General features: G+C 48.9%; 1 protein-coding gene across 1 annotated transcript in view; it reads right to left on the reverse strand.

Moving 5' to 3' along the window:
• The window catches only part of IGF2R (insulin like growth factor 2 receptor), a 108,103-nt gene that overhangs the window by 21,101 nt on the left and 59,226 nt on the right, over positions 1-27,776 (reverse strand). The window contains exons 19-31 of the mRNA XM_065889079.1: positions 27,157-27,336; positions 24,739-24,840; positions 23,499-23,600; positions 21,156-21,351; positions 18,149-18,319; positions 17,220-17,363; positions 16,964-17,139; positions 16,614-16,701; positions 15,952-16,167; positions 8,819-8,949; positions 8,492-8,589; positions 2,389-2,525; positions 1,064-1,254 (exon numbers count right to left, since the gene is read on the reverse strand). Coding sequence (XP_065745151.1) covers positions 1,064-1,254; positions 2,389-2,525; positions 8,492-8,589; positions 8,819-8,949; positions 15,952-16,167; positions 16,614-16,701; positions 16,964-17,139; positions 17,220-17,363; positions 18,149-18,319; positions 21,156-21,351; positions 23,499-23,600; positions 24,739-24,840; positions 27,157-27,336 — 1,932 coding nt within the window. The remainder of the gene's footprint in view (positions 1-1,063; positions 1,255-2,388; positions 2,526-8,491; positions 8,590-8,818; positions 8,950-15,951; positions 16,168-16,613; positions 16,702-16,963; positions 17,140-17,219; positions 17,364-18,148; positions 18,320-21,155; positions 21,352-23,498; positions 23,601-24,738; positions 24,841-27,156; positions 27,337-27,776) is intronic.

Here is a 27,776-nt window from a genome sequence, read left to right on the forward strand (position 1 = left end):
ATGAACTAACTAATCCCTCCACCCCCTGGGCTAAGGCTCCCTGCCTCTCAGACGTGTCTCGTCCACACGGCGAGGGTAAAAGGGTAAGGTTCGTGCAGCAACGCCCTCCTTCCCAGATAAACCAGCCCCCGGCACCCGCGTGCAGAGCCCTCCACGGACCAAGCAGCTGTCTTGCTCCGCCGTGAGCCTCTCTCCTCAGATACACAGCTGAGCTAGTCTATGGGGGCCCAGGAGTCCGGACCCCAGCAGCACAGGGGTCCAGGCTCAGCCTCTGCACAGCCTCCTGAGGCGGAACCTCAGCTGCCACCCCGTCAAGGGGGCAGACCTCAGGCTCCTCCCACCACAGCTGGCCGCACGCAGCTGGACAGTGGTGCTCTGTCCCGACACTGAGGATGGAGTGCACCGGGCCAGCCTGACCTCACTCCCGAATCTTACAAGACAGCACACAGGCTGCACCTTAATCTCCGTGGCAGAGATGCTCCCGCGGTGAAAACACAGTCCAGAGAAACCATTAATTCAGCCCCCACCTGCTGCACTGCATGTACCGACCCGTCAGGGAAGGAATCATCCAGAGATGAGACGAGAACCCAGTTACCACGCACCAACCACATGCCAGAAACAGTGCCCGGCGCTTCACGCCTCCTCTCTCTAACCTCATGGCGATCTGGCAGGACAGGCCGAGCTCGTGCTGGTAACAGGTGCCCCGTCTAGGGAGGTCAAGTGACCGAGGTCCACGGCCAGGAAGTGGAAGAGCGACCTTGGAACCGGGTCTGCCCGACCTTCTGCTTTACCCAAGTGCCTCCATGAAGACAAGGGCAGGTTACCAAATACCAGTTCTCTCTGCGGCCTTCAGGGATCTGAGTCAAACTCCAAAGAGAACCACCAAATTCTGGAACAAGAACTGCCGGGGTGGACACCCCGGGACCATGGGCCCGAGCCGCGCCGCCCACGCCCTTTGTTAGGCTGGGTCACCCTGAGCTCTTCAGCTCACATCCCAGGAAGTGAGACATCGGTCTCGCTGACCCTGGACTCGCACTGGGGCCGAGACAGCTGCGTCACTTACGACTTGGCTCTCGCTGCACGAGAAGCGGATGGTGGTTGACTTCTTCCGGATCTGGTCCGGACACGGGTCACCATCGACGTACCGCAGGAGAGTCATGCCCTCGCTCCCCTGAGGGCCATCCCTCACTCTGCCCAGGTTCACGGGCTTGGAGCCACCCAGCAGACACACGGCCGCCTCCGGAGGGCACGGCTCTGCAGCACAAGCAGAGACAATTAGGAGTGACCGTCAGCCCCTGTCCAGTCTAGGACTTAACAAGGGACGTAACGTCCGGCACGTGACACAGTCGATTCTAACAATTACCTCAAAAGAGAAATGATTTCTCTCATTAAGTCGGATGCCAATGACACCATGAGTTCTCACTCCATGAAACGCCGTTTTACCGCAGATGGGTTGGGGGTGAGCATGGAGTGTGGGGAGAATTCAAGGCAGAACAGCCTCAATTATTTCTGATCCCCAAACGAGATGAAGCTGAAACACCTAGATTACGCCCGTGGAACATTTTAAATGGCCTCTATTCACGTGCTATCTTACTTTAAGAAGTCACCAGGAACCGTGCCAATCTCCCAGTCCCCGAAATGTCTGAGTCATCTGCCCTGGGTAAAGAACGAGTCCCACTCCGTGGATTAATAAGAGCCTCGGCGTCCCCAATCTAGCCAGCATACAAAGCAAGGGGAAGTGGGCCATGGCCTCAACCATGCAGAGGAGAAAAATAACTTTCTGGGGTTTTTGTTTTTTAAAAAAAAAAAAAAGACAGCAACAGTGCCCACTTTGAGTTGAGCCAGACAAGAGGCTGCCTCAGCGAGGCTGCATAAAACTCCAAGAAAACGGGACAAGTTTCGTCCCCAGGATCCCAAGGGGCCATGGATGGCACCAAGGTCTCCGTGGGATGCTGCTCCCAGTTGCACGGGCACAACTGAGTTCTAGCCTCATCACTGGCACCAAGGGTCTGGGTGCATCCTAACAAGACCCCACCCCCTCTGCTCTCCATGAATACAGAGGGCACATACCCAGAACTCCATTTCCCACCCTCCTATCTCCTGCCCTGGCTAAGAATTACCTGCCACGGTGATTATTTCTACCTACCCTCCAGCTCCCCACGTTCAAACGATGGTTACAACGCTCCCAACAGAGCCTTCAGCACTGATTTATCCTGGACCACGCCAGGGATGGGTCATCACGACCCTCAGATAATTCCTCCTGCTGCTTCTTGGCAAAACCACTCATGTGTCAGAGAGCAATGCGCCATCGAAGAATCCGTTCTTACTTCCTCTTCACCCATAAATTCACTACAAGCCATGAGCACCTCCGCCAGAGACCTCACTCACCCGAGCCGGCCTGCGGAGCCAGAGACTTGCACACGTTGATGAGGTAGTGCTCGGTGGCTCCCGTCCTCGTGACGGCTTCCCAGTTGTCACTGTACCTCGACAGGGATGAGAGATCGAAGGTGTTCCCAGCCCCGTCTCTGAAGGAAAGAAAGCACCACGGTAAGGTTCGGCTGGACTCGAACGGAGTCTAGCACTCCGTCTGCAAAGGATCAGTATAAAGGCAGAGTCTGCTCCCGACACCCTGGGAATCAGACCCTGCCAGGGACAGAACTCGACACTGGACTCTCCCAGATCCAGGCGGAACCAGCAACAACACAGCTTGAGTTCAGGAAATGTCAAGCCTTAGCTCAACAAAATTGTGTATTAACCAAAGAAAGCTAAGAGTAAGCACCTGTCCTGCTCAGGCCGGTGAGAAGACAAGGGTACACAGACAGCTAAGACACGCAGCGCCCAGGGCAGCCCGGGCAGCCCTGTCCAAGCTGGAGGACACCAACAGTCACTGAAGTAAACCAGGCTGATGTTGACCTGCTCAGGTAACGGTTTACTTACTGCATGAACCCCAAGTAGGGACAGACACCGAGAGCCAGCCCTACGCCAGGTGCAGAGCATTAATGGTAAGCAAGACAAACACTCCCTCTGCAGGGCGCCAGACCCAGGTGGAGACAGAGGACAGCCACAGATGCCACTTCACCAGGCGGTAACCTCAGCACATCAGAGGGGACTGATTGTGAATCACCCGTGAATCACCCATTCATTCAAAAACTACATGCCAACTGGGGCTACTGTGTTGAAGGAGAGATAAAAATCGCCCATTTTATGAAGTCTGCAGAAGTCACAAGGTAATACTGTAAAACGTACAGACGTAAGATGGCAATTAGAGAGAAGAGGGGAAAAAGGCAGGGAGGTGGGTATGAGGTTTGGGAGGGGAAAGAGGAGGTGAGATTTTAGACAATGGCCGCAGAAGGCCTTCCTGAGGAGGCCACCTCTGAATAAACTCAGAAAGACGCGGGAGGGCCGGTCACGCGGGGACCCGGCAAAGCGGAGCACAGGCAGCGGCAGCAGCGGGAGCAAAGGGCCTGAGGTGCAGAGAGCCCGGTGCGCTCACAGGAAAGCAAGGGGCCCCACGTGGCTGGAGCAGAGCAGACACGAGGAGTGACACAGCAGGGGCTGAGCGTAGCATCACGTGGAGCGTTCCCGCCAGCAGAGACAGGGGCTTCACCGCACTGAGGGGTCGCAGCAACGGCCTGGGCCGACTTACAGTCTAACAGGGCCACTGTAGTCACTGTGCGGGACTAGCCCAGCGTGGGTCAGGGGACCCCTGAGGGGCCACTGCGGCGATGCAGGGGCGAGATGAAGATGGCCTGAAACAGGGCAGGGAGGTGCTTCCGGAAGATAGAACTCTAGGCATTTTGAAAGCTGATGGACCATAAATGGGATGAGAGCGAAAGGATGGAGCTGGCATTGATACCAGCCAATGTGGGAGACACAGGTATTTATTTGCAAAAGCAGGTCCTCAAGAACTTCATATAATAGACCATCTGATAGAGACTTATTGTAAATGGTTAAAGACCTAAAAGAAGAAACTGAAACTATAATAAAAGAAGGGGGGGTAGAATGGAGGGAAGAAATGATGAATTAGAGTACCAACAGGGACTTCCCTGGTGGTCCAGTGGTTAAGAATCCACCTTCCAATGCAGGGGATGTGGGTTCCATCCCTGGTTGGGGAACTAATATCCTACATGCCCTGTGGGGCAACTAAGCCTGCGCGCCGCAACTACCGAGCGCCACAACTGAAGAGAAGCCCGCATGCCACAACAAAGATCCCGTGTGCCGCAGCTAAGACCCAACGCAGCAAAATAAATTAAAAACGTTTTTAAGTTAAAAAAAAGAATAAACTGTTTCTAAAATAAGTTTTAAAACAGAAAGAGTACCAAACAGAACTCCTAGATGAAAAGCACAGTCATGAAAATTAAAAAGGGAACAGTCAAAACAGCAAATTAAATCAGCTGATAAGAGAATCACTAAGTTGGAGATAGGTCTAAGGAAACAGAATACCGTCCAGAAACAGATAAATAAGATATCTAAAAGACATGGTGAGGGCTTCCCTGGTGGCACGGTGGTTAAGAATCCGCCTGCTAATGCAGGGGACAGGGGTTCGAGCCCTGGTCCAGGAAGATCCCACATGTCACGGAGCAACTAAGCCCATGCGCCACAACTACTGAGTCCACATGCCTAGAGCCCATGCTCCGCAACAAGAGAAGCCACTGCAATGAGAAGCCCGTGCACCGCAACGAAGAGTAGCCCCCGCCCGCCACAACTGGAGAAAGCTCCCATGCAGCAACAAAGACACAACACAGCCAAAAATAAATAAATGAAAAAATTAAAATTTTTTTTATTAAAAAAAAAATAAGTAAAAGACATGGTGGATAGAATAGGAAAGCCTAAGATATTAATACAAGTCCCAGAAGAAAAGAAACAGAATAGGTTAGAGGCAACCTTCAAATCTACAATGACTGCAAATATTCCTAAGTGAATAACAGACATTCATCTTTAACTTAGAAAGCACCATCTTCCAAGCAACATAAATAACAAAGCCATACCTAACAAAACAGACTGAGACTGCAGAACAGATACGAGAGAAAATATACAGAAAAGGTAGATTATCTACAAAGGAATGAAAACAGGACGGACGGGGGCAGATTCTCTAACAGCAATACTAAGCACCGGAAGATGGTAGATTACCTTCAAAGTGCTGACACACACACACAAAGTACTCACCTGGAATTCTGTGCCAAGCTAGTGACAATAAAACTAAGTCTTTTCAAGTAAAGACCAATATTTAACTCGACAGAGTCTCTGTTCGAACCAGCAAGCAGTGTGACTCACTGTGCGATTTGTACCCAGGACCAGTCAGCAACCGTGGAAGGAGCCAGCGCCACAAGATGAACCGGTAATGGACACTGGTTCCTTCGCTGTCCCTAGTGCAAGGTGACACAGCTCTTCACCCCATCAGAGACCAGAAGCAAACAGTTTGCAAACCAGCACTATGCACAGCATTATACTAAACAGATACTTAAAGAGAGAGAATTGAGTCAAAAGCAAGGGGTAAAATGCAAAGAGGAAGGGTAAGCCAAAGAAAGAGAGACATTTCTTTTCCTCTTCAAAAGAAGAAATTTATATAGTCAAGCAACCAATGGATATTTTTAAAAATCACAATAATGACTTATTCAAGAGGTAAGAAAACACATCAGAACAAAAGCACTCGACCACAATACCATGGAGATGGGGAGAGAGTGTTGGGGCTACAACACTCTACGTTATTTTATTGTTGGAGAGATGGGTATAGTTACTAACTTTAGCTTTCCATTAAATCAAAAATACGTGTTTAAGGCAACCATTAAAAGAAAATGAATTATAATTCAGGGAATGCATGATGAGATTTTTTTTAAAAGAAACAAAAAAAATATATCATTAGTATCCTCAGAGATGATGAGAAGGACTTATTTGAAATTCCAAATAAAAATCTCCAAAGGATAGCTGATTTTCTCAAGTTCAGAAAATATTCCAGAATGGAGTAAAAACACGAAAACAGAAGATGAGCAATTAACTTTTCCACCATACATACACAGTTCTTGTAGGAAATGGGACAATGCCTTCAAAACTGAGGGGAAATTAATTTGAATCTGTAATCCTACTACAACCAATCAGATTTAAGAGCAAGTTATGGGCATTTTCAGACAACGCATGGGTCCTCTCCCATCCAACCTCTCTAAAGTATAGGAGGATACACTCTAACAAAACGAAAAAGGAAGCCAAGACAAAGGGCGTGAAATCCAAGAAGCAGCGGATCCAAGCCAGGAGTGATCTCCAAATGAGCTCTGATCAAAGAGCAGAAAACACACGGCCCAAATCCGAACTGAGACCTTCCTGAAGAAGAACGGTGATTATTCGTAGACACAGCATCGTGAAGAGCCCTGACAGTCCGAGATACAATGGGAAGGCATATTATTCTGTCAACAATAAAAGAGAGAGACTACGTAAAATGCCAAGATTTAAAACCTATTCGAGGTAGCTATGTCCCAAGTATTAAGCAAACAACGTGGAATGATTTTTTGGCGCAACTTAGGAAATAGAAGAAATGGGAATCTTCTGACCTAAACACTAAGCCTATCTTCCTTCAGTTAAGAGGAAGCTAAGAGACACAAGATGATGTCATTTCTCTGCAGATCCAATCAGACCATGTGATCTTGCAGCAAATGATGTTTATGCGATACTGTAAACGCCGCTTATTAGTGTTTGATTCTTTAGAACCACCCTCTGAATAAAGCAGGTAAGACCATTAGAGTTACCCAGCAGGAGACACATGTTCTAAACCTTGGCAATGCACCAGCGACAGCCTGCTGGCACTGAGGCAGTGGGAGGAGCGGCTGAGGGACAGGCAGAATCCGAGGCCCTCATCTTACTTAGCGGGAAGTCAAGAGATGTCTAAAGGTGATGAAACAAGAAACAGAGCTTATAGTGTATCATCCCATATTCTAAAGGCAGCCAGAAGAGGAAATAAAAATGGAACTAATGAACGCGGGGCAGGGGAGAGGGGAGAGGAGACCAGAATTACATTTCTGGTGTCTGAAGACAGAGTCGACCGATACCATTTGAGGTTGACAAGCACGGGTATTGCTCATTTAGAGTCATGCAAGGCTCCAGACAGAACTACAAGAAGACACGGTAAAAAGTGGGATGAGGCTGAGGTGGGGGAAGCTTACTTCATCTGACACAGTTTTCTACACTTATGAATTCATACAATATACACGCATAAGCTTTCATTTTAACTGATTCTTCAATTAAGGATAAAAACTGGAAGGAAACAGGGAAATGATTAATTTTTCCCCAGGACGGAATGCTGTAACTCAGTGATTCTTTTCAGGCTGGGTCCTCATGCAACAGAAACGTCAGCATGTCCCTTAAATATCCAGAAATGTGTAGACCAAATGTGTAGAAACCAAAATCTCCAGGGATGGAACCCAAGATGTGTAATTTGTAACAGTTTTGAGGGTGACGCTGATGAAATTCACACACAATGAAGACCTCCACCTTATCTCAGGAGCTGCCAACCACCTCATTTCAGGAGCCTACTTGAGCCACAGGTAACAGGACAAAGGAACCGGTGATGGCAGCTGAGAACCTGCAGGGTGGGTGTCAGCCCCTGGTGCTCTCTACACACACACACACACACACACACACACACACACACACACACACACACACACACACACACACACACACACACACACACACACACCCCACCATGCAGCTCCACCATCTCCCTCTCCACGTCTTTTTCACCAGACACAGGCAGCATCCAGGGAAGAGCAGAGGCCAGGGGACACCCTGGTCACTCCAATCCACTCACACCCATGAATCATACAAGGTTTCCTGTTTCAACTCCAGTCACCTCCCTGTACCTTAACACAAGGTAATCAAAGAATATGAAAGTCGTGAAGGATTTAGCAGTTACCCTAATCCAACTCCTCAGTTTAACATTCAGGAATTAAGGCTTAGAGAAATCACCTGACTAATCTAATCCTGTCCCCTGCCCAGACACTAAGTTTTTTTTTTTTTTTTTTTAATATTTATTTATTCATTTGGTTGTGCTGGGTCTTAGTTGCTGCATGTGGGCTCCTTAGTTGTGGCATGTAAACTCTTAGTCACAGCATGCATGGGGGATCTAGTTCCCTGGCCAGGGATCGAACCCAGGCCCCCTGCATTGGGAGCATGGAGCCTTAGCCACTGTGCCACCAAGGAAGTCCCGCAGCCACTAACTTTTTTTTTTTTTTTGCAGTACGCGGGCCTCTCACTGTTGTGGCCTCTCCCGTTGTGGAGCACAGGCTCCGGACGCACAGGCTCAGCGGCCGTGGCTCACGGGCCCAGCCGCTCCGCGGCATGTGGGATCTTCCCGGACCGGGGCATGAGCCCGTGTCCCCTGCACCAGCAGGCAGACTCTCAACCACTGCGCCACCAGGGAAGCCCCCGGCCACTAACTATTAAAGCAAAATATTATCAAGTAAACCTGACTGCCCCAGGGACAACACCCGCATCGACTTACTTGAATGAGCACTCGGTCAGGTCGAAGGGCGGGCAGGCATACTGCGTGTGCCACTCGAACAAGTAGGAGCAGTCAGAAGTCTCCTGGAGAAACACCGGCTGCGGAAGTGGAGAGACATGTCCGTGAAACGGGACACGTCAGATAGGCGGTGCTTTAAGGATGCAAGTAGTAAGGGATGGGCCTGCTCATTACACTCTACACAGACTGATCAAGGTGTGAACACAGTAACCAGGAAGTTTTATGAGACGTAAAAGCAGATTCACTTTGTAAAGACAAAGGCAAAGGGCTGAGGGCGAAGCGGCCCCCTGCTGCGTTGAGCACACTCACCGCCTGGGTGCTGCGGTCACAGTAGAAGATGACGGTCGTGGAGCGCTGGTACACCTTATGGCAGGTGTCCCCACCGGTGTAGTTCATCTTCAACACCCCATTCTCATAGGTCAGCTTCTGGGTAAGGAGACCTGCTCGAGAAGCAGCCAGTTCAACAAGGATCAGTTCAGGAAGACCCAGGCTGGTCAACACAGACACGGTGCATCACACATGCTGAACAAACACAAGACCAAGTGTGCCTGGCCTATTGGACCACCGGCTCCGTCACGTGCCACCGTAGAGACCAGAATCAGTCCTCCTCTCGCTCAAGGCTGCGATCTTATAGACTAACCACGGGATCAATGACGTAGAGACCCCTGGCCTGATGAGCTCAGAGGATGGCACTTCCTCTTCACAGCCCCTCAGGGAGGCCCAAGTACTCACCCCATCGGCTACTTCAACTTCTTCCTTAAAGATTCTTAAACTTATCACCGTGTGCCCAGCGGCTGAGACGGCGTGAGGACCAGCAGCCTGTCTTATGTATTTTGCAGCCCACCCTGTATGAGATGAGTCCCCTCTGCCTCAGTTCTAGAAGGTACTACCTCAGGACACCCACTAATAGTCCAGTGCGCACCAAAGTTGGAATAAAAAGAAGACATTCAATCTCAGAACTGGTAACTGGTATTGCTAAATAAGAATGAAATCAACACTTATCAGTACATGTCATGGTGACAAAAATCAAGTGAAATCAGAAACATCGTTGGGCGCGCAGGGGCGGGGGGGAGGGCCGGGGATGGAGCCAAGATAGCAGTGCGGGAATACGCAGAGTTCGCATCTCCCCACAACTAAGGCGCCTGCTGGACGTTGGTGGGGGACCCTGACACCTAAGGGGACGGGAAGAACCCCCGACCAAACCGGTAGGACGTGGGGGGCTGAGGGGGTTGGAGAAGTGGAGACCCGACAGGACCAGCGCCCCTGAGGGGTGGCTGAGGTGGGGAGGGGTTCCCATGCCTGAAGGGACCCCCAGGGGCTCCGATCAGCAGGGAGCAGGCCCAGTGTTTTCCCTGCCCAATCGGCCGGGGAAGTCTGCCCAGCTCCCAGACCGGGCCCTACACCCTCAGAGGTCCCCCTCCAGGCCGGGTTGATCCTGCGGACATAGGAGGGAGGCCAGGAGAGAACAGGAGAGGCAGCAGGGAGGCGGCTCTCCAGGACCAGAGGAGCAGGAAAGGAGCAAGGGCGTTTGCCCCACCCACTCAAACCCAGGAAGGCTGCTGGGCTCCCAGGTGGGGTCCCCCGCCCTATGAGACCAGGGGTGGGAGGCACACCTGGGCCCCTTCTGTTCCTTGAGCCTGAGCCCCACCCCCTACATCCCCCAGGGCCTTTTCCAGCCCTGTGGGTACTAAACACAGGCCCCACCCACCACCCAAACCTTGCCCCTGCTAAGGCCCCACCCTCCAGAGCCAAGGCCTTTTCCACCTTTTTTTTCTCTCTCTTTTTTTTACTACTGTGGTTCCTTTTTACCTTCCAGTTGTTGTTTCACCTATATTTTTATTTTTATATTTTTTTCTAACATATCTGTTAGTTTCCTAGTCTGACTGTATTTTTTACTTTGTCATCGTTCTTTTTTTTGCCCCCTCTCGCGGCTTGCAGGATCTTGGTTCACAAGCCGGAGGTCAGGCCAAAGCTCCGGCAGTGGGAGCTCTGAGTCTCAACTACTGGACAAACAGAGAACTTCAGACCCCAGGGAATATTCATCGGAGTGAGGTCTCCCAGAGGTCCTCATCTCAGCACCAAGACCCAGCTCTACCCAACAGCCTACAAACTCCAGTGTTGGAAGCCTCAGGCCAAACAACCAGTAAGACAGGAACACAATCCCACTCATTAAAAAAAAAAAAAAAAAAAAAAAAGAGACAGCAAAATAATATATCACAGATGAAGGAGCAAGGTAAAAACCCACAAGACCAAATAAATGAAGAGGAAATAGGCAATCTACCAGAAAAAGAATTCAGAGTAATGACAGTAAAGATGATCCAGAATCTCAGAAACAGAATGGAGGCACGGACTGAGAAAATACAAGAAATGCTTAAGAAAGATCTAGAAGAACTAAAGAACAAACAAACAGAGATGAACAACACAATAAGTGAACTGAAAAATACACTGAAGGAATCAATAACAGAATAACAGAGTCAGAAGAACGAGTACGTGAGCTGGAAGACAAAACGGTGGAAATAACTGTCAAGGAGCAGAATAAAGAAAAAAGAATGAAAAGAACTGGAGACAATCTGAGAGACCTCTGGGACAACACTAAAAGCAACAACATTAGAATTACAGGGGTCTCAGAAAAAGAAGAGAAAAAGAAAGACTCTGAGGAAACATCTGAAGAGATTATAGTGGAAAACTTCAGACATGGGAAAGGAAATAGTCACCCAAGTCCAGGAAGCACACAGAGTCCCACACAGTATAAACTCTAGGAGAAACACACCAAGACACATATTAATAAAACTAACAAAAATTAAATTCAAAGCAAAAACATTAAAAGCAGCAAGGGAGAAACAAAAAATAACATACAAAGGAATCCCCATAAGGTTATCAGCTGATTTTTCAGCAGAAACTCTGCAGGCCAGAAGGGAGTGGCAGGATATACTTAAAGCGATGAAAGAGAAAACCTACAACCAAGATTACTCTACCCAGCAAGGATCTCATTCAGATTCGATGGAGAAATCAAAAGCTCTTCAGACAAGCAAAAGCTAAGAGAATCCAGCACCACCAAATCAGCTTTACAACAAATGCTAAAGAAACTTCTCTAGGCAGGAAACACAAGAAAAAGACCCACAAAAACAAACCCAAAACAATTAAGAAAATGGCAATAGGAACAACATATTGATAATAACCTTGAATGTAAATGGACTAAATGTCCCAACCAAAAGACATAGACTAGCTGAATGGATGGATACAAAAACATGACCCGTATATATGCTATCTACAAGAGACCCACTTCAGACCTAGGGACACATACAGACTAGAAGTGAAGAGATAGAAAAAGATATTCCATGCAAATGGAAATCAAAAGAAAGCTGGAGTAGCAATACGCATATCAGATAAAACAGACTTTAAGACTGTTACAAGAGATAAGGAAGGGCACTACATAATGATCAAGGGATCAATCCAAGAAGAGGATATAACAATTATAAATGTTTATGCACCCAACATAGGAGCACCTCAACACATAAGGCAAATGCTAACAACCATGAAAGGGGAAATCAAAAGTAACACAATAATAGTAGGGGACTTTAACACCCCCACTTACACCAATGGACAGATCATCCAAACAGAAAATAAGGAAACACAAGCTTTAAGTGACACAACAGACCAGAGAGATTTAATTGATATTTATAGACCTTTCTACCCGAAAGTGGTAGAATACACTTTCTTCTGAAGTGCACACAGAACATCCGCTAGTATAGATCACAATTTGGGTCACATATCAAGGCTCAGAAAATTTAAGAAAACTGAAATTGTATCAAGTATCTTTTATGACCACAACGCTATGAGATTGGAAATCAATTACAGGAAAAAAATTGTAAAACCACAAATACATAGAGGCTGAACAGTGTGCTACTAAATAACCAAGAGATCACTGAAGAAATCAAAGAAGAAATTAAAAGACACACAGAAACAAATGACAACAAAAACACAATGACCCCATGGGATGCAGCAAAAGCAGTTCTAAGAGGGAAGTTTAAAGCAATTCAATCTCACCTCAAGAAACATCTCAAACAAACAATCTAACCCTACACCTAAAGCAACTAGAGAAAGAAGAACAAAGAAAACCCAAAGTCAGTAAAGGAAAGAAATCACAAAGATCAGAGCATAAATAAATGAAATAGAAGCAAACATCAATAAAACTAAAAGCTGGTTCTTTGAGAAGATAAACAAAATTGATAAACCCTTAGCCAGACTCATCAAGAAAAAAAAGGGAGAGGATGCAAATCAATAAAATTAGAAATGAAAAAGGAGAAATCACAACTGACACTGCAGAAACACAAAGGCTTATAAGAGGCTACTATGAACAACTCTATGCCAATAAAATGGACACCCACGAAGAAATGGACAAATTCTTGGAAAGGTACAATTTTCCAAGGCTGAACCAGGAAGAATTAGAAAATATAAACAGACCAATCACAAGAAATGAAATTGAAACTGCAATTAAAAATCTTCCAACAAACGAAAGTCCAGGACCAGATGGCTTCACAGGCGAATTCTATCAAACATTTAGAGAAGAGCTAACACCCATCCTTCCCAAACTCTTCCAAAAAATTGCAGAGGGAGGAACACTCCCAAATTCATTCTATGAAGCCACCATCACCCTGATACCAAAACCAGAAAAAGATATCACAAAAAAAGAAAATTATAGACCAATATCACTGATGAATATAGATGCAAAAATCCTGAACAAAATACTTGCAAACTGAGTCCAACAGCATATTAAAAGGATCATACACCATGATCAAGTGGGATTTATCCCAGCGATGCAAGGATTCCTCAATATATGCAAATCAATCAATGTGATACACCATATTAACTAAGGAATAAAAACCATATGATCATCTCAATAGACGCAGAAAAAACTTTTGACAAAATTCAACACCCATTTATGATAAAAACTCTCCACAAAAGGGGCATAGAGGGAAACTACCTCAACATAATAAAGGCCATATATGACAAACCCACAGCAAACATCATTGTCAATGGTGAAAAACTGAAAGCATTTCCACTAAGATCAGGAACAAGACAAGCATGTCCACTCTTGGCACTCTTATTCAACATAGTTTTGGAAGTCCTAGCCATTGCAATTAGAGAAGAAAAAGAAATAAAAGGAATACAAATTGGAAAAGAAGAAGTAAAACTGTCACTGTTTGCAGATAACATGATACTATATATAGAAAATCCTAAAAATGCCACCAGAAAACTACTAGAATTAATCAATGAATTTGGTAAGGTTGCAAGATACAAACTTAATGCACAGAAATCTCTTGCACTCCTATACGCTAACAACAAAAAATCAGAATGAGAAATTAAGGAAACAATCCTATTTACCATCGCGATGAAAAGAATAAAATACCTAGGAATAAACCTACCTAAGGAGGCGAAAGACTTGTACTCAGAAAACTGTAATACGCTGATGAAAGAAATCAAAGATGACATAAACAGATGGAGAAATATACTATGTTCTTGGATTGGAAGAATCAATATTCTGAAAATGACTATACTACCCAAAGCAATCTACAGATTCAATGCAATCCCTATCAAGCTACCAATGGCATTCTTCACAGAATTAGAACAAAAAAGTTTGCAATTTGTATGGAAACACAAAAGACCCCAAATAGCCAAAGCAATCTTCAGAAAGAAAAACAGAGCTGGAGGAATCAGGCTCCCTGACTTCAAACTATACTACAAAGCTACAGTAATCAAGACAGTATGGTACTGGCACAAAACCAGAAATATAGATCAGTGGTACAGGATAGAAAGCCCAGAGATAAACCCATGCACATATGGTCACCTAATTTACAAAAAAGGAGGCAAGAACATATGATGGAGGAAAGACAGCCTCTTCAATAAGTGGTGCTGGGAAAACTGGACAGCTACACGTGAAAGAATGAAATTAGAACACTCCCTAACACCATACACAAAAATAAACTCCAAACGGATTAAAGACTTAAATGTAAGACTGTAAAACTCTTAGAGGAAAACACAGGAAAAATACTCTTTGACATAAACCACAGCAAGATCTTTTTTGACCCACCTCCTAATGAAAATAAAAACAGAAATAAACAAAAGGGACCTAATGAAATTTAAAAGCTTTTGCACAGCAAAGGAAACCATAAACAAGATGAAAAGACAACCCTCAGAATGGGAGAAAATATTTGCAAATGAAACAACGGGACAAAGGATTAATCTCCAAAACATACAAACAGTTCATGGAACTCAATGTCAAAAAAACAAACAATTCAATTAAAAAATGGGTGGAAGACCTAAATAGACATTTCACCAAAGAAGACATACAGATGACCAAGAGGCACATGAAAAGATATTCAACATCACTAATTATTAGAGAAATGCAAATCAAAAGTACAATGAGGTATCACCTCACACTGGCCATTCTGAAGAATGGCCATTATCAAAAATCTAGAAACAGTAAATGCTGGAAAGGGTGTGGTGAAAAAGGAACCCTGCTGCACTGCTGGTGAAAATGTAAATTGATACAACCACTATGGAGAATAGTATGGAGGTTCCTTAAAAAACTAAAAACAGAACTACCATATGACCCAGCAATTCCACTATTGGGCATATACCCTGAGAAAACCATAATTCAAAAAGAGTCATGTACCACAATGTTCACTGCAGCACTATTTACAATACCCGGGACATGGAAGCAACGTAAATGTCCATCGACAGATGAATGGATAAAGAAGATATGGCACATATATACAATAGAATGTTACTCAGCCATAAAAAGAAACGAAATTGAGTTATTTGTAGTGAGGTGGATGGACCTAGAGTCTGTCATACAGAGTGAAGTAAGTCAGAAAGAGAAAAAGAAATACCGTATGCTAACACATATATATGGAATCTAAAAAAAAAAAAAAAAAAAAAAATGGTTCTGATGAACCTAGGGGCAGGACAGGAATAAAGACGCAGACATAAGAGAAATGACTTGAGGACACGGGGTGGTGGGGGAGGGAGAAGCTGGGGTGAAGTGAGAGTAGCATCGACACGTATACACTATTGAATGTAAAATATTTAGCTTGTGGGAAGCAGCAGCATAGCACAGGGAGATCAGCTTTGCGATGACCTAGAGGGGTGGGATAGGGAGGGTGGGAGGGAGGCTCAAGAGGGAGGGGATATGGGGATATATGTATGCATACGGCTGATTCACTTTGTTGTACAACAGAAACTAACACAGTGTTGTGAAGCAATTATACTCCAATAAAGATTTAAACAAAAAAAATCACTCACACACTGTTTTACAGGAACACAGCAGACATTCCTCCTACTCAGGAAAGTTATAATCTTTAGATCTTAAATCATAAGATATAACATCTTAAATGTGGAATTCCATCCTTTTGCAAAAAGAGAAGAAACAACCATGGTACCTGCCACTTTCTGAAATCCGTGGGGTCCCTGCTTTGCCTGACAGGATGAGATGACTTTGGACTTGTCACCGGTCGAGCAGACACCTGAGGACAGCTTTCCACAGACCCGGAAGTAATAGGTATATTCGCCAGCACTCACGACGGTGTCATTTAGGCCAAGAGGCTTCAGGTCGTACACGTTGCCATGCCTTGGGTCTCTCACCTCACAGTTGTCCCCTTCGAGAACACGAGAAGGGAAGGGCAATTACACACACTCACACCTTGAGGCAAAAGTTCTGCAACTTTTAATCAGCTAAGTCCTGTCTTAACAGAGGCACTAAACATCACTTCCACGTTCTCTCCTTTTGTCTGTATACATAAGACAAACTGCCTGGCAAAAAGCTTTCTCGAAAAGCTTAGGTCACAGGATGAAGACCCACTTAAACAAAACCAAACCCCACGTTCATATTCTCAAGCGTGAGATGCCAAGAGTCCATCAGTCTGGGTGGGTGAGGAAAACGTAGCTGGCAAAGTGAGCAATGGAGTGGAGTAAAAAAAATCAAGTATAGGAAGCAGTCCGTCCACTGATGGACGTTTCACGATCACGCACGGGGTTAAGATGCTGTTAAAACACCCCCTACTTCACACATTCACCAGCATCAGTGAGCAGGGCTGGGTCTTACCTTCCACGCGGACGACGGGACAGGCTTCCACGGTTCTCCAGACAAACACATACTCACAGTCGTCCAGGAGCTGAAAGGTTGGGGATCCCTACAACAGAAACCAACAGCTCACTGTGTTCTCATTTATTTAAAATATGAGTCAAATGGTAGCTAGAACTAATACCCAACTTTTAACCTCCACGAGAAAAATACATGTCACTTACGAAACACATCAGATCTGGGGGAAAACAGCACATTCTAGTCAAACCCTATCGATGGCCTAAAACCCCTGAAAACTCAGGCAAGTTCTACATCAGACAGAAGATCTGGAGACTGGAGGGGCGTGAGAATGAGGCACGATAGACACGCACCGTCGTGTGGGCGCACTCGAGCGTTATCCTGGTGGAGAAGCGCTGGTTCCCGCACTTGTCGCCGTTGACGTAGACGATGCTCAGGGACCCGTTGGCGGCAACTTGAGGACTGACCTGCACGACGCCCAAGTTCCAGCTGTTGTCTTCCGACACGAGGCAGGACCCCACTGCACTGCCTGGAAGGGCCAGGAAAGCCGATGAACTTGGGGGTGGGAGGAAAGGCAGAACGAACTTGAGTCCACTGCTCAGAACTCACCGTGGCAGCCAGGAATATACGGGAGAGGATTGCAGACACTCAAGTAGAAGGTTCTCCTCTTTCCATCAGCCGAGCTGTCAACCGCAGTCCAAGGCTTCTTGGCTTTGCTTAGGCCGCTCAGATCATACTCGTTCCCAGCGAGGTCTGAAACACATGAAAACGCTGGAAACCCCTGCCTTCCTGGCAGCTTTGGGCACCGCCTTTCAACCCCAAAGACCAAGGATGCACGAACTTAACATTCATAACAGGGATTTCCCTGGTGGCGCAGTGGTTAAGATAAGACTCCGGCGCTCCCAATGCAGGGGGCCTGCGTTCGATCCCTGGTCAGGGAACTAGATCCCACACGCATACCGCAACTAAGGAGCCCGCCTGGCACAACTAGGACCCAGCACAGCCAAATAAATATTTTTTAAAAAATAAAAATATTCTTAACAGAGAAATGAGGAGATCTACAGGAAGCCGAGAGGCTTCTCCTACAGAAACATACACCTGCCCTGACCCTCAAAACCTCCATTACAACAAATCACCACGGGTGTGGAGGTGAGGCTGGGGGCCACCACAAGGAATGAGGGCTGCTGGAGACCCGGCTCAGCATCCAGGTACACCTTACGGAGCTTTATCCTCTCGTTCTTTTCTCCTCTTACACTGTAAGAAGCTCTGACCGTGTACTTGATTTTTTTCCCCTAGTTTTCTTCTCCGTTCTTAACCAGCTTCTGATCAAAACCATTAATTATGTATCTAGATTCTCTTCAAGAGAAGCTTTACAATTCCAGTATCATTCAAAGAAAATATGTAACACATCTATCATGCTGCCTGTAAAGTAAAACATACAGTACACAGAGACACATGTGCGCACACACACAGACACACACGCAGGCAAAGACACACGCTTTTGACCGGCCTCTTAATTCCTGGTCCCCCGGCCTCACCCATGACTTGGCAATCCACCGGAGAAGGTACACAGGCCAATGCAGTTTCAAACTCAAAGAATGTGTCCCGGATCCCCAGGTCAGAGTCAATGTCTTGATGCAGGAATCTGGGGGTCCCCGGGTAAACGTCGTCATTGCAGACGAAGCGGATGATGAAAGCATCAGCCCTCCCTGCGAACAGAAAGACCAGACTGTAGGAAACCACAGCGATCACAGTGCAGCCGTAACACGCGTGTGGCACCAGGACAGTGTGCCCGGGAACGAGCCTCCAAGCCACCCTCTAAGACAAACACGGCGAAGCGCCAGGTCTGCTTCAGGGACCCAATCTGAACTACAAAGTGGCCACGTTCACTGTGATAGCGACCCACACAAAGACGGTTTGCACCGTGAACTTGGTGTCTTGGCATTCTTCTCTTCCAGGAAGTGTGCAAATGCTATATCCGTTTATCCATCCAAATATTAGAAAAATGTCACTCTCCTTTACGGGTTTATTCGACAATATTTACTAAGTTCCTTACTATACACAGGAGTGAAAGAAACAAGAAAACCCGCCCTACTGGGAGCTGACACTCCGGTCCAGCGCCCAAGTAGTAAGCAAACTAAAGGCAACCCCTCACAGACCAGTTGGAAACGAAGGAAAATGCAGCAGGGACGGGGCCTAAGAAACCCCAAGGGTGGTGGGGAAGAGGCATGGCGGTTTCCAACGGAGTGGCCGGGCTCCCTGAGAAGGTGCCATCTGAGCCCCCCCACCCCGAAGTGAAGAGAAGAAATGAACTGCCTGGCAGTCTTGAGGGGAGAGCACTGCGGACAGAGGGAAGAGCAAGGACCAAGGCTCAGGTGGGGAGGATGGGCGATGGTGGGCCTCCCCAGTTCCAGAAGCAGGAGGTCAGCGGGAGTGAGCTAGCACAGTGGCGGGTGACCCCATCAGAGGAGCAGCCAGTGTCCCTCGGCCACTGGACAGGGCTGGCTGCTACTCTGGGCTCCCGCAGGGCGGGGACCACGGCTGGGTGGTGAGCACCAGAGGCTGCGCTAGGGGAAGAACCCCAGGGTCATCAACACGTTAACCCTCACAGGGGACCAGAGATGCCCGGCTAATACAGGAGGAAACTGAGGCAAAAAGAGGGTAAGGAGCAGTCTGGGGCAGCATGGCTCTACACTACCAAACGTAAAATAGATAGCTAGTGGGAAGCAGCCGGACGGCACAGGGAGATCAGCTCAGTGCTTTGTGACCGCCTAGAGGGGTGGGATAGGGAGGTGGGGAGGGAGGGAGATGCAAGAGGGAGGGGATATGGGAACATACGTATATGTATAACTGATTCACTTTGTTATAAAGCAGAAACTAACACACCATTGTAAAGCAATTATACTCCAATAAAGATGTTAAAAAAAAAAAAGGGCTGGTTATACATGTGCTACGCCCTTGGGGTTGCCAGCGCCTGGATTCAAACCCAGCAGAGTAAGTGTCAGCGGCTGTCAGCCACACGATTAGGGCCAAAAAAAAAAATTATACATAAATGCCTAATCTATTTCATTTTTAAACAGCACTCTGGAACTGGAGAGCAGAATTATAAGCCAGAATGAAGCACGCTGCTTTTTGGATACTGAAGTGAGTGAGCACCTGACTGTTTTGACCAAGAGTTGAAGAGCTTTCCATCTGTAAAGCAAAGGATTACCACTCCCCCGGCTCTACTAAGTTCTCCTCTAACCAACTAAAATTATCTCGGTCTGTGGTCCAAACCCTCCCCAACAAATGATACAGAACAAGATCAATTCCCTTTCTAGGACAACTCTTCCAGGAGGTGATAGCAGACCCCAGGCCCCATGTTTTCTGTCCCTGAAGAAGACCCCAGTTCTTCAATCCCCTTCACAGGAATCCTGAACTCATTCCTTCGATGCCCTAAGAGTTCTCTTCCCAGCGTGTTCATGGACCCGTCAGCCTGAGCGCGATGCACAAAAGTAGCCAGTGACCGCACACTGCCACGGGTGCAGGAGGGCAGAGCCGTCCCCACTCCCTCCTGGATACTAAGTTCCTCTGACGTCGACTCAGACGCCCCTCATGTTTTCCGCCCCGCACATCACATGACTGCCCCCTCCTGAGTCCATGCCGGTGTGGTGCACAGAGCACAGGTTCACAAGCCAGAAGGCGTGGGTTCCAACCTCCGCCCTGCTGCTCACTGGCTGTGTGTGTGACGTGGCTGCGCCTCTGTGGGCCTCCGAGCCTCAACGCAACACAGAAACGTGTTAGTCGGCAGAGCCAGGATGAGGATCGAGAGACCTGGCTGCCAGCCCTGGCTCTGCCCAGGACACAGGGCCTTCCGGGGCCTTCGTCACCTGTGAAGCAAGAAGATGGCTAAGCAGAGGGTGTGAGCGCAAATGAGATGCACGGGGTTGGCGGAGAACCAACCCGCTAAGCGCACACAGCACTCCACACGGGGGCACACACGGCGGGCATTCACGACGGTAGCTGTGACTCCACCACCACCGTCCTCCCGAGGCCCTCAGACTCGGCCTTGCACCTTATGACACCAAAAACGGCAGCTTTCAGTTGACAGTCACAGCTGCAGTAAGCAGTAGAAACGTGAACCCACTGGAGATGCAAAACTGTATTTGAAGATACAATCAAGACTGAGCGGAGGGGTTGGCGGAAAGAAAGAAATTTAGGAAAAAGCAAAGTAACTTCTGTTACCTTCACCCACCGCTTCTTTAATACCTGAAAAACAGCACAAAAGGCCAAGCGAACACACTCCTATCAGAGGAGCCGCTGGAGGTGCAGGTGGAGGACACCTGGTGGCGGGCACAGCAGAACCTAGTGGCCGGGACCCCTCCGGCCGCGGGATGCACTCAGGCGGCTGGGAGAACACACCAGAGGCTGGGCACGTGGGGCTCAGAGGCGGGGAGGGTGGCCAGGACTCAGAGTCTACAGGCACTCCCGTTACACTCTGAAAGGTTTACAGTCACGGAACCCCCAGGACACCGGTTAGCTGCAAACACAGGGATGTGAGCTCACCTCTGGGGTGGGAAGGAAGCCCCGTGTAGGTCAGAGTTATAAAGCCCTCGGTGGACAGCTGGAGGCTCTTCTCCAGTCCCACCAGCCTTCCTGGCTTCAGATTCTTCAGCTCTTCCGTCTCGGTCTCTGCCTCACAGCCGGAAGCTGGCTTTCCATCCAAGGTGCCACAGACGGGCATCGCGCCGCACACGTTAAACTGCAGGCCAGACAGCGAGAACCACACACCGACTCAGGCCACGTGACTCACCGCGAACATAACCCCGAACAACTCAAGCCCCGCCCAGCCAAACAGGGTTGCCTGCTTGTTATCCAAACAATTGCATTTGTTCCTTATGAGGCAAATGACCAACTTTGCGTGCCTGGGCAATTAAACCCTGAAGCTGGTCCATAAAGCAAAAATCAAAGTCCAAACGGCAATGCCCATAAATTGCCTGTAAGGCTTTATTTATACAGCCCCGTATCTCTAAATGCGTGAGACACATTGCACGTAACAATGCAGCATGTATAAGAGAGGGACTCTAAGTAGCCAGTATTTTTGGTTACATGAGGAAAAGCACATATGGTTGAAGTCACATTAATTAAAAGTAGATATAATGGGATACCCCTGTATTTCTTAAAGCTGTCGATACCATTCGATTTAAATCCAGTAGTTGATATAAGGAAGCAGGATATGCTCGAAATGGCCACTTAAGACTACACCCAGGCAGGTGCCCTGCAGCCACGTGGGCTGCGTGGTCACAGAAGTAGGGGCAGCTGAGCCCGGCAGGGCCGGGTGATAAGGGAACAGTGCCAAGCAGCCGGCTGGTTGGGTGGTGGCGTCCTGAGCCCTTCTGGCAGCACAAGGGCTGTGTCCTGACTCCCAGGAGCCTAGACACCCACTAATCAACTCCACTTCCGCTTGCATCGTCCACAGTCTGTCCCTGCTGTCCGCAACTGTGCACCTGCTGCCTCCCGCCCCTGCTACTGCACGGGCACAGCTTCGAGCACACTGTCTACGGGGCCACCTCTTCCCGTATGTCCGCTACAGAGCTCCTCTTTGCTGGCACGTTCTCCCTGGGCTCGCCGCCTCTGGCATGTCCTCTATGGGACTCTCCTCTTCCGACATGCTCCCTGTGGGGCTCAGCAAAGGTCCTGTCTGCTTCTCACACTCACACCGACAGCCAAATATACTGTCACCTGTGATAACCTGGTACAAGCCGAACTCCAGAGCAGCAGCTTCTGAGAGGGGGTGGGGAGAGGGAGGGCTGCAAGCCACCGTGCTGCTGAGTGACGAGCCCTGTCAGGTGCCTTCTGGCTCTGGAACAATCCGCAGGCCCTCCCGCATGCGCTGTGCCTACAAAGTCCCCTTTGCATCAAAGTGCTATGACATTCTCACCCCAGCTTCCTGCTTTCAAAGGGTATTCTCTTCTTCCACTGTGGATTTTGCTAGAAGTTGTTAAACCTAAATGAAGGTTTTTAAAAAGCTTTCTCCCTGTCTAGCAGCGCTTAGTTTACAACAGAACAGCATTAAGTGGAGATTTTCCTCCTCACCGCTCCAGACACCCTGTCAGGGCCGCCCATGAAGGAAGTGCCGTCAGAAGATCCCAGAGCACTGCCATCGGTCGTCTCCCTCTTATAGGGGAATATCACTTCCACTTGACCAGTGGCTCTGAAACCCCAATGGGCATCAGAGCCACGTGGGGCCTTGTCAAAACAGACTGCTGGGGCTTTGCTGTTGGCGCAGTGGTTAAGAATCTGCCTGCCAATGAGGGGGACACGGGTTCAAGCCCTGGCCCAGGGAGATCCCACGTGGCTTGGAGCAACTAAGCCCGTGCGCCCCAACTACTGAGCCTGTGTTCTAGAGCCTGTGCTGTGCAACAAGAGAAGCCACCGCGATGAGAAGCCCGCGCACCGCAACGGAGTAACAACTAGAGAAAGTCCATGCGCAGCAACTAAGATCCAACGCAGCCATAAATAAATAAATAAATAAATTTTAAACAAACAAACAAAAAACCCAGGCTGCTGGGCCCCACCCACAAGACACTGCACCTCCTGCAAGCTCCCAGGCGATGCCCACGCTGCTGGCCTGGGACCACCACTCCAGACGCATGGCCACACGTTAGGAACAGCCTATCTTCTACAGAGTGACAACCTCACATCTGCAGCATAACAGGATGGGGCGACGGCTTCACCTCATTTCCCCTTCAGTCTGGGTTTTCTCATCTCTTCCTGGGTAAAAGCTGCCATCACAGGGCCCTGGGCAATTCCTGAGGGCACCTGCCTCCCCTGCAGCCAGCTGCAGGTGACTTCCACACATCCTCCCATCCTTCCAAGGCAAGTCGGAAGTCATCACACAAGCCTTACCACAAAAGTCTTCCCGATGCCCGAGACCACATATCCTTGGGAACTGTTTAGTGGGTTCAGATCAAACACATACCCACTGTTGGGGTCCCTGATGGAGCAGGCCTGCAGGAACAAAAGAGGCAAAGAGGCACATTCAAACCTGGTCCATGAGAACATGGCAAAGACAGAGCAGCTCCAAAGCCTGCCCCGCGTGGACTGCACTGACGCTAAACCCTGTCCGAGAAGCAGCCCTGGGAGAGCTCACGGCCCCTTCCAATACCGCATCTGAAGCGCTCCAAGTGGGACACCAGCTCAGAGATGCTGACCTCATCTGAGCTCCTAAGACTGCTTCATTTACCTGAACAAGACCGCTGCTGACCCCCAAAGAAAAGTGAGGAACCGTAAGAGACCCACAAATAATTACCTGTCTCTTCCCCTTTTCTAAAAGGGATAACGAGCCCCCCTCTTCCCCCACCGCCTCGTGTCTTTTTTCCACCCCACCCGCCATATGCAGAGAATGGAGCAGTGGCCACAGCCTCAGAAAACACTGCCGGCGGGCCAGGGCGGCGGGCCCCGACTCCCACCCTCCCTGCGTCCCACAAGCCCGGGACCCTGCGCCGGGAACATTCATCTGGGTGAGCCTGGGCTCTGCTGCCTGATGGAGCCCTGAAAAGGGAGGGAAATCCGTCCCATCATAAAGAAAAACACCCCGTGCTGTGAACACAAGGTGCACCCCGGGAGGGCAGAGAACACATCTCGGAGCAGCCGGCTGCCCCGTTCTGCAGGCAGGGGTTCACCGAGGGCAGGCGCGCATGCCAAGGCCGAAGCGCGGCGTGAGCCCGGCGCTGCAGCAGGCGCGGGGCTGAAGCGGGGATGCGGCTGGAAGCAGGGCATTAAAACCTTAAACATCACGTTAAACCACACGGGCTATGTCCGACAGACGATGGGGCACATTTTAGGCATGGTCGTGATATTTAAGCACCCATCTCTGCGGTGACGGAGAACCCAGAGCCACCGCCACGCTGACGGGACAGCGATGTGGAGAGAAAGGAAGGAACCCAGAGGGAAGCTGGAGGCCCTGGTTCTCATCCCAGGACTGGGAGCCGGGGCTGAGGGAGAGGCACGCGGGATGACTTCCAGATGCCTGCTGTCGAGGCGGAGGAAAGGCAGACACTGTAAGGGATTAAGAAGCACAAGGGGAGGGGTGCAGAGCCGGGACACCCGGGTGGGAATGGCCAGAGGCCCGGGACCGCACCCGTACCTGGTCTGTGTCTGTCGTTACTTGGACAGGACAGGCAGCCTCCGTGTTCCACAGGAAGCTGACCACACACTCCCAGCTGAGAGAAAATATGGGATGCGTGTTCTGAAAGGACAAATCCGGGATAAAAGTCAATATGAGAAAATGGAACTCGCTCTAACCAAAAGAATGCATGGCTGATAAATAACAAGAGCTAAAATGTATGGACTATCACGGGACAGCGCTAGGCCAGGTGCTGCACGTGACGTCTCTAATTGTAGCTCAACGTCCTCAGCATTCCTACTGAGGCGATGTTCTCTCTTACGCTCGGACGCTGGGAAATTCACCTGAGGTCACGCCAGGAGTCAGTGGGAACTGGGATCCAAACCTAGGTCTGAGTCCAGTCCACGCTTCTGAAAACCGTTCTACACCCAGATGCGGAACAAGAGGCAGAGCCCAAGGTGCCGGTGTACGTGATCACAGCCACGCAAGCGCAGACGCAGGCGAGACCGACCTATGGGGCGCGGGATCGGCACGGGGCGGGGGAACGGACCGGGAAGGGGCACAGGGAGGCTTTCGGGCTCTATCTGCAGCCGTGGGTCTAGGTACACGGGTGTGCTCATCCCGCCGTGAGTCACTGACCATCTGGGCACTTTCCTGGGTGTGTTTTCAACAACAGGTGTGATGAGCAGTCCTCAACTGAGCCTCAGGACAACCTCTACCTGCCCTCTGTGTACAGATGAGCAAATGGAGGCACAGAGGAGGTGAGACGCCCGCCCAGACGCACAGGTGAAGGAGATGCTAGGCTGCCCCGCACGCCTCACCCACCGAGCACCCTCTGATCTGAAGTCCCCACCCTCTCAGCCGCAGCATCACCAACAGTGAACTAAACACACACCCATCCCTCTGCCTCACCACGCGGCTGTGGAAAGTCCTGGGACTGTGGAACTCCCCGGGACACGACCCTCATTCAGTGCTTCCTGGGCCCGTGAAATGCGCCACCCCCTGCAGCACTGCTGAGGGATACAGTTAACAACGTACAATCGCTCTGAAAACTGAACAGCACTGTCCAAATAGGATGTCACAGGAAAGCTGAAAAAAAATAAGGGTCCGAGAGAACTTCCTGGAACTGTCCACTATCTCTGTGGCAACGAGACACCAGAGAGAGGAAGCGGAGCGGGATGAGGCCCAGGGAAGGGACACCCGGACGTGCCCAGCAGGAGGCGAGGGCCGGGCTGGGCAGCCAGCATTCCTTCCTGGGACGGAGAGCAGAAATCGGGAAGCCGACTCTGGCTTATCGGAGTGTGTGTTTACAGCTCAGTTATGCGACACTTTCCTTGCACAACTCAGGCTGTGCTCAGCCAGCTAACATTTTCCTTCCCTTATCAGAGTGACCTTAAGCTCTAGAGACATTATCTCTTGGGAAAAACTCGTGTGCTGGCAAAGGACAGAGAAAACTTGGCGTCTGCAGGACGCCTAGTATGTAAGTGACTGAGGCCCCCTGCCTGCGGAGAGGCGTGGACACACCGGGCCGGGTTCTTGTCTACGAAGTGAGAGGACGCTGTAGCAGACCCTTAAAAAGTGGAACCGGCCCTTGGAAAGAATCTGTTTGATAATAAACATGAGCTCTTTCTTATTCCCACTCAGTGTTCATCGAAGAGTCTGGCGATGATTCAAAAACACACGTGACCCAGGTATAAATGTAAAGCTCCAGGTTAAAAAAAAAAAAAAAATTAAGTTCAGAATAACAAAGTTCTGGAAATGGACACCAGTGATGCGTGCCCAGAACTGTAAATGTACTTAATGCCACTCGACTGTACATCTAAAAACAGCTAAAACGGTAAATCTTATGTTATACATCTTCCACCACATTGTTTTTAAAAAACCAATGGGGACTATTCCCAATGACCCCGGGGCATTTTTATTTGGAGTTTTCTCTTCTGTTCTGCCCTGGCCGAGGAACTCGGGCCCAAATGCAATCTCCATCACCTCCTCCATTTCCCAGCCTTGAGTTTTCATTCCTGCTTTTCTGACGTATCACACACACCTCCCTCCGTGTTCACCCACTGGCCTGAGTTGCACCCAGCCTCAGTCTCCTCTATGAAGTCTGCTGTTTGGACTGAACCGTCTCTAAGACCTATTCTGCAGCCGTGATCTTCAGATCACCAACTCACAGGGACTAACAGGCAGGGCGGCATCTGTACCACTCAGAGAAAGAACTCAAGTCTACAGAAGACCATACAGTGTACGTCACAAACCAGCAGTAAGAGATCAGGCTTAAATTTGAGAAAGGACAGCCACACAAGCACCATCACCATGCTCCTTGCCTCCTTGAGTTTGTATCACATGCTGGCCTGAAGCAGAATTAAGATCAACCTTTGTCCCTGTGAAGAGACACCCAAAGCAACCAAGGTCATGGGTGACAAGCAGCGCCTTCCTTACCAGGCTGCCCCTGGAACAGACGAGGTGGATCCTGGTGGTGTAGGTGGTCCGTCTCCCATCGCTGGTGGTACAGGCTGAGCCATTCACGTACTCCAGGAGGAGGCTGCCGCTGTCCTCCACCATGGGGCCCGTCTTCGCCATCCCCAAGTTGCTGATGGAGACGGTTTCAGAAAATGAACCCTGCAAACATGCGTGTCCGTTATGTTTCCTTCTGAAGAGAAAACAACTGATTTCCTCGTTACTAACACAGTGGATTCTCATTACTCACAGTAGTTGTGTTCTATAAACTCGCTACAAATGCTGAATTAGTGAATACTGAACCACCGTTCGTACACAGAGGGGAAACACAGTCAGCCCTCCATATCCACAGGCTCTACCTCTGCAGGTTCAACCAACTTCAGATCGAAAATATTCAGGGGAAAGAAGTTCCAGGAAAAACAAAACTTAAATTTGCCACCAGCATCTACTAACGTAGCATTTACACTGTGTTAAGTATTGTAAGTAACCTAGAGGGAACTTAAAGGTGAGGCTGTGTGTAGGTGATGTGCAAATACTGCGACACTGTACATAAAGGTCTTGGGCATCCTTAGCTGTTGGTATCTGCCGAGATCCTGGAACCA

The sequence above is a fragment of the Phocoena phocoena genome, chromosome 12, assembly GCF_963924675.1.
Source record: "Phocoena phocoena chromosome 12, mPhoPho1.1, whole genome shotgun sequence".
NCBI lineage: Eukaryota > Metazoa > Chordata > Mammalia > Artiodactyla > Phocoenidae > Phocoena > Phocoena phocoena.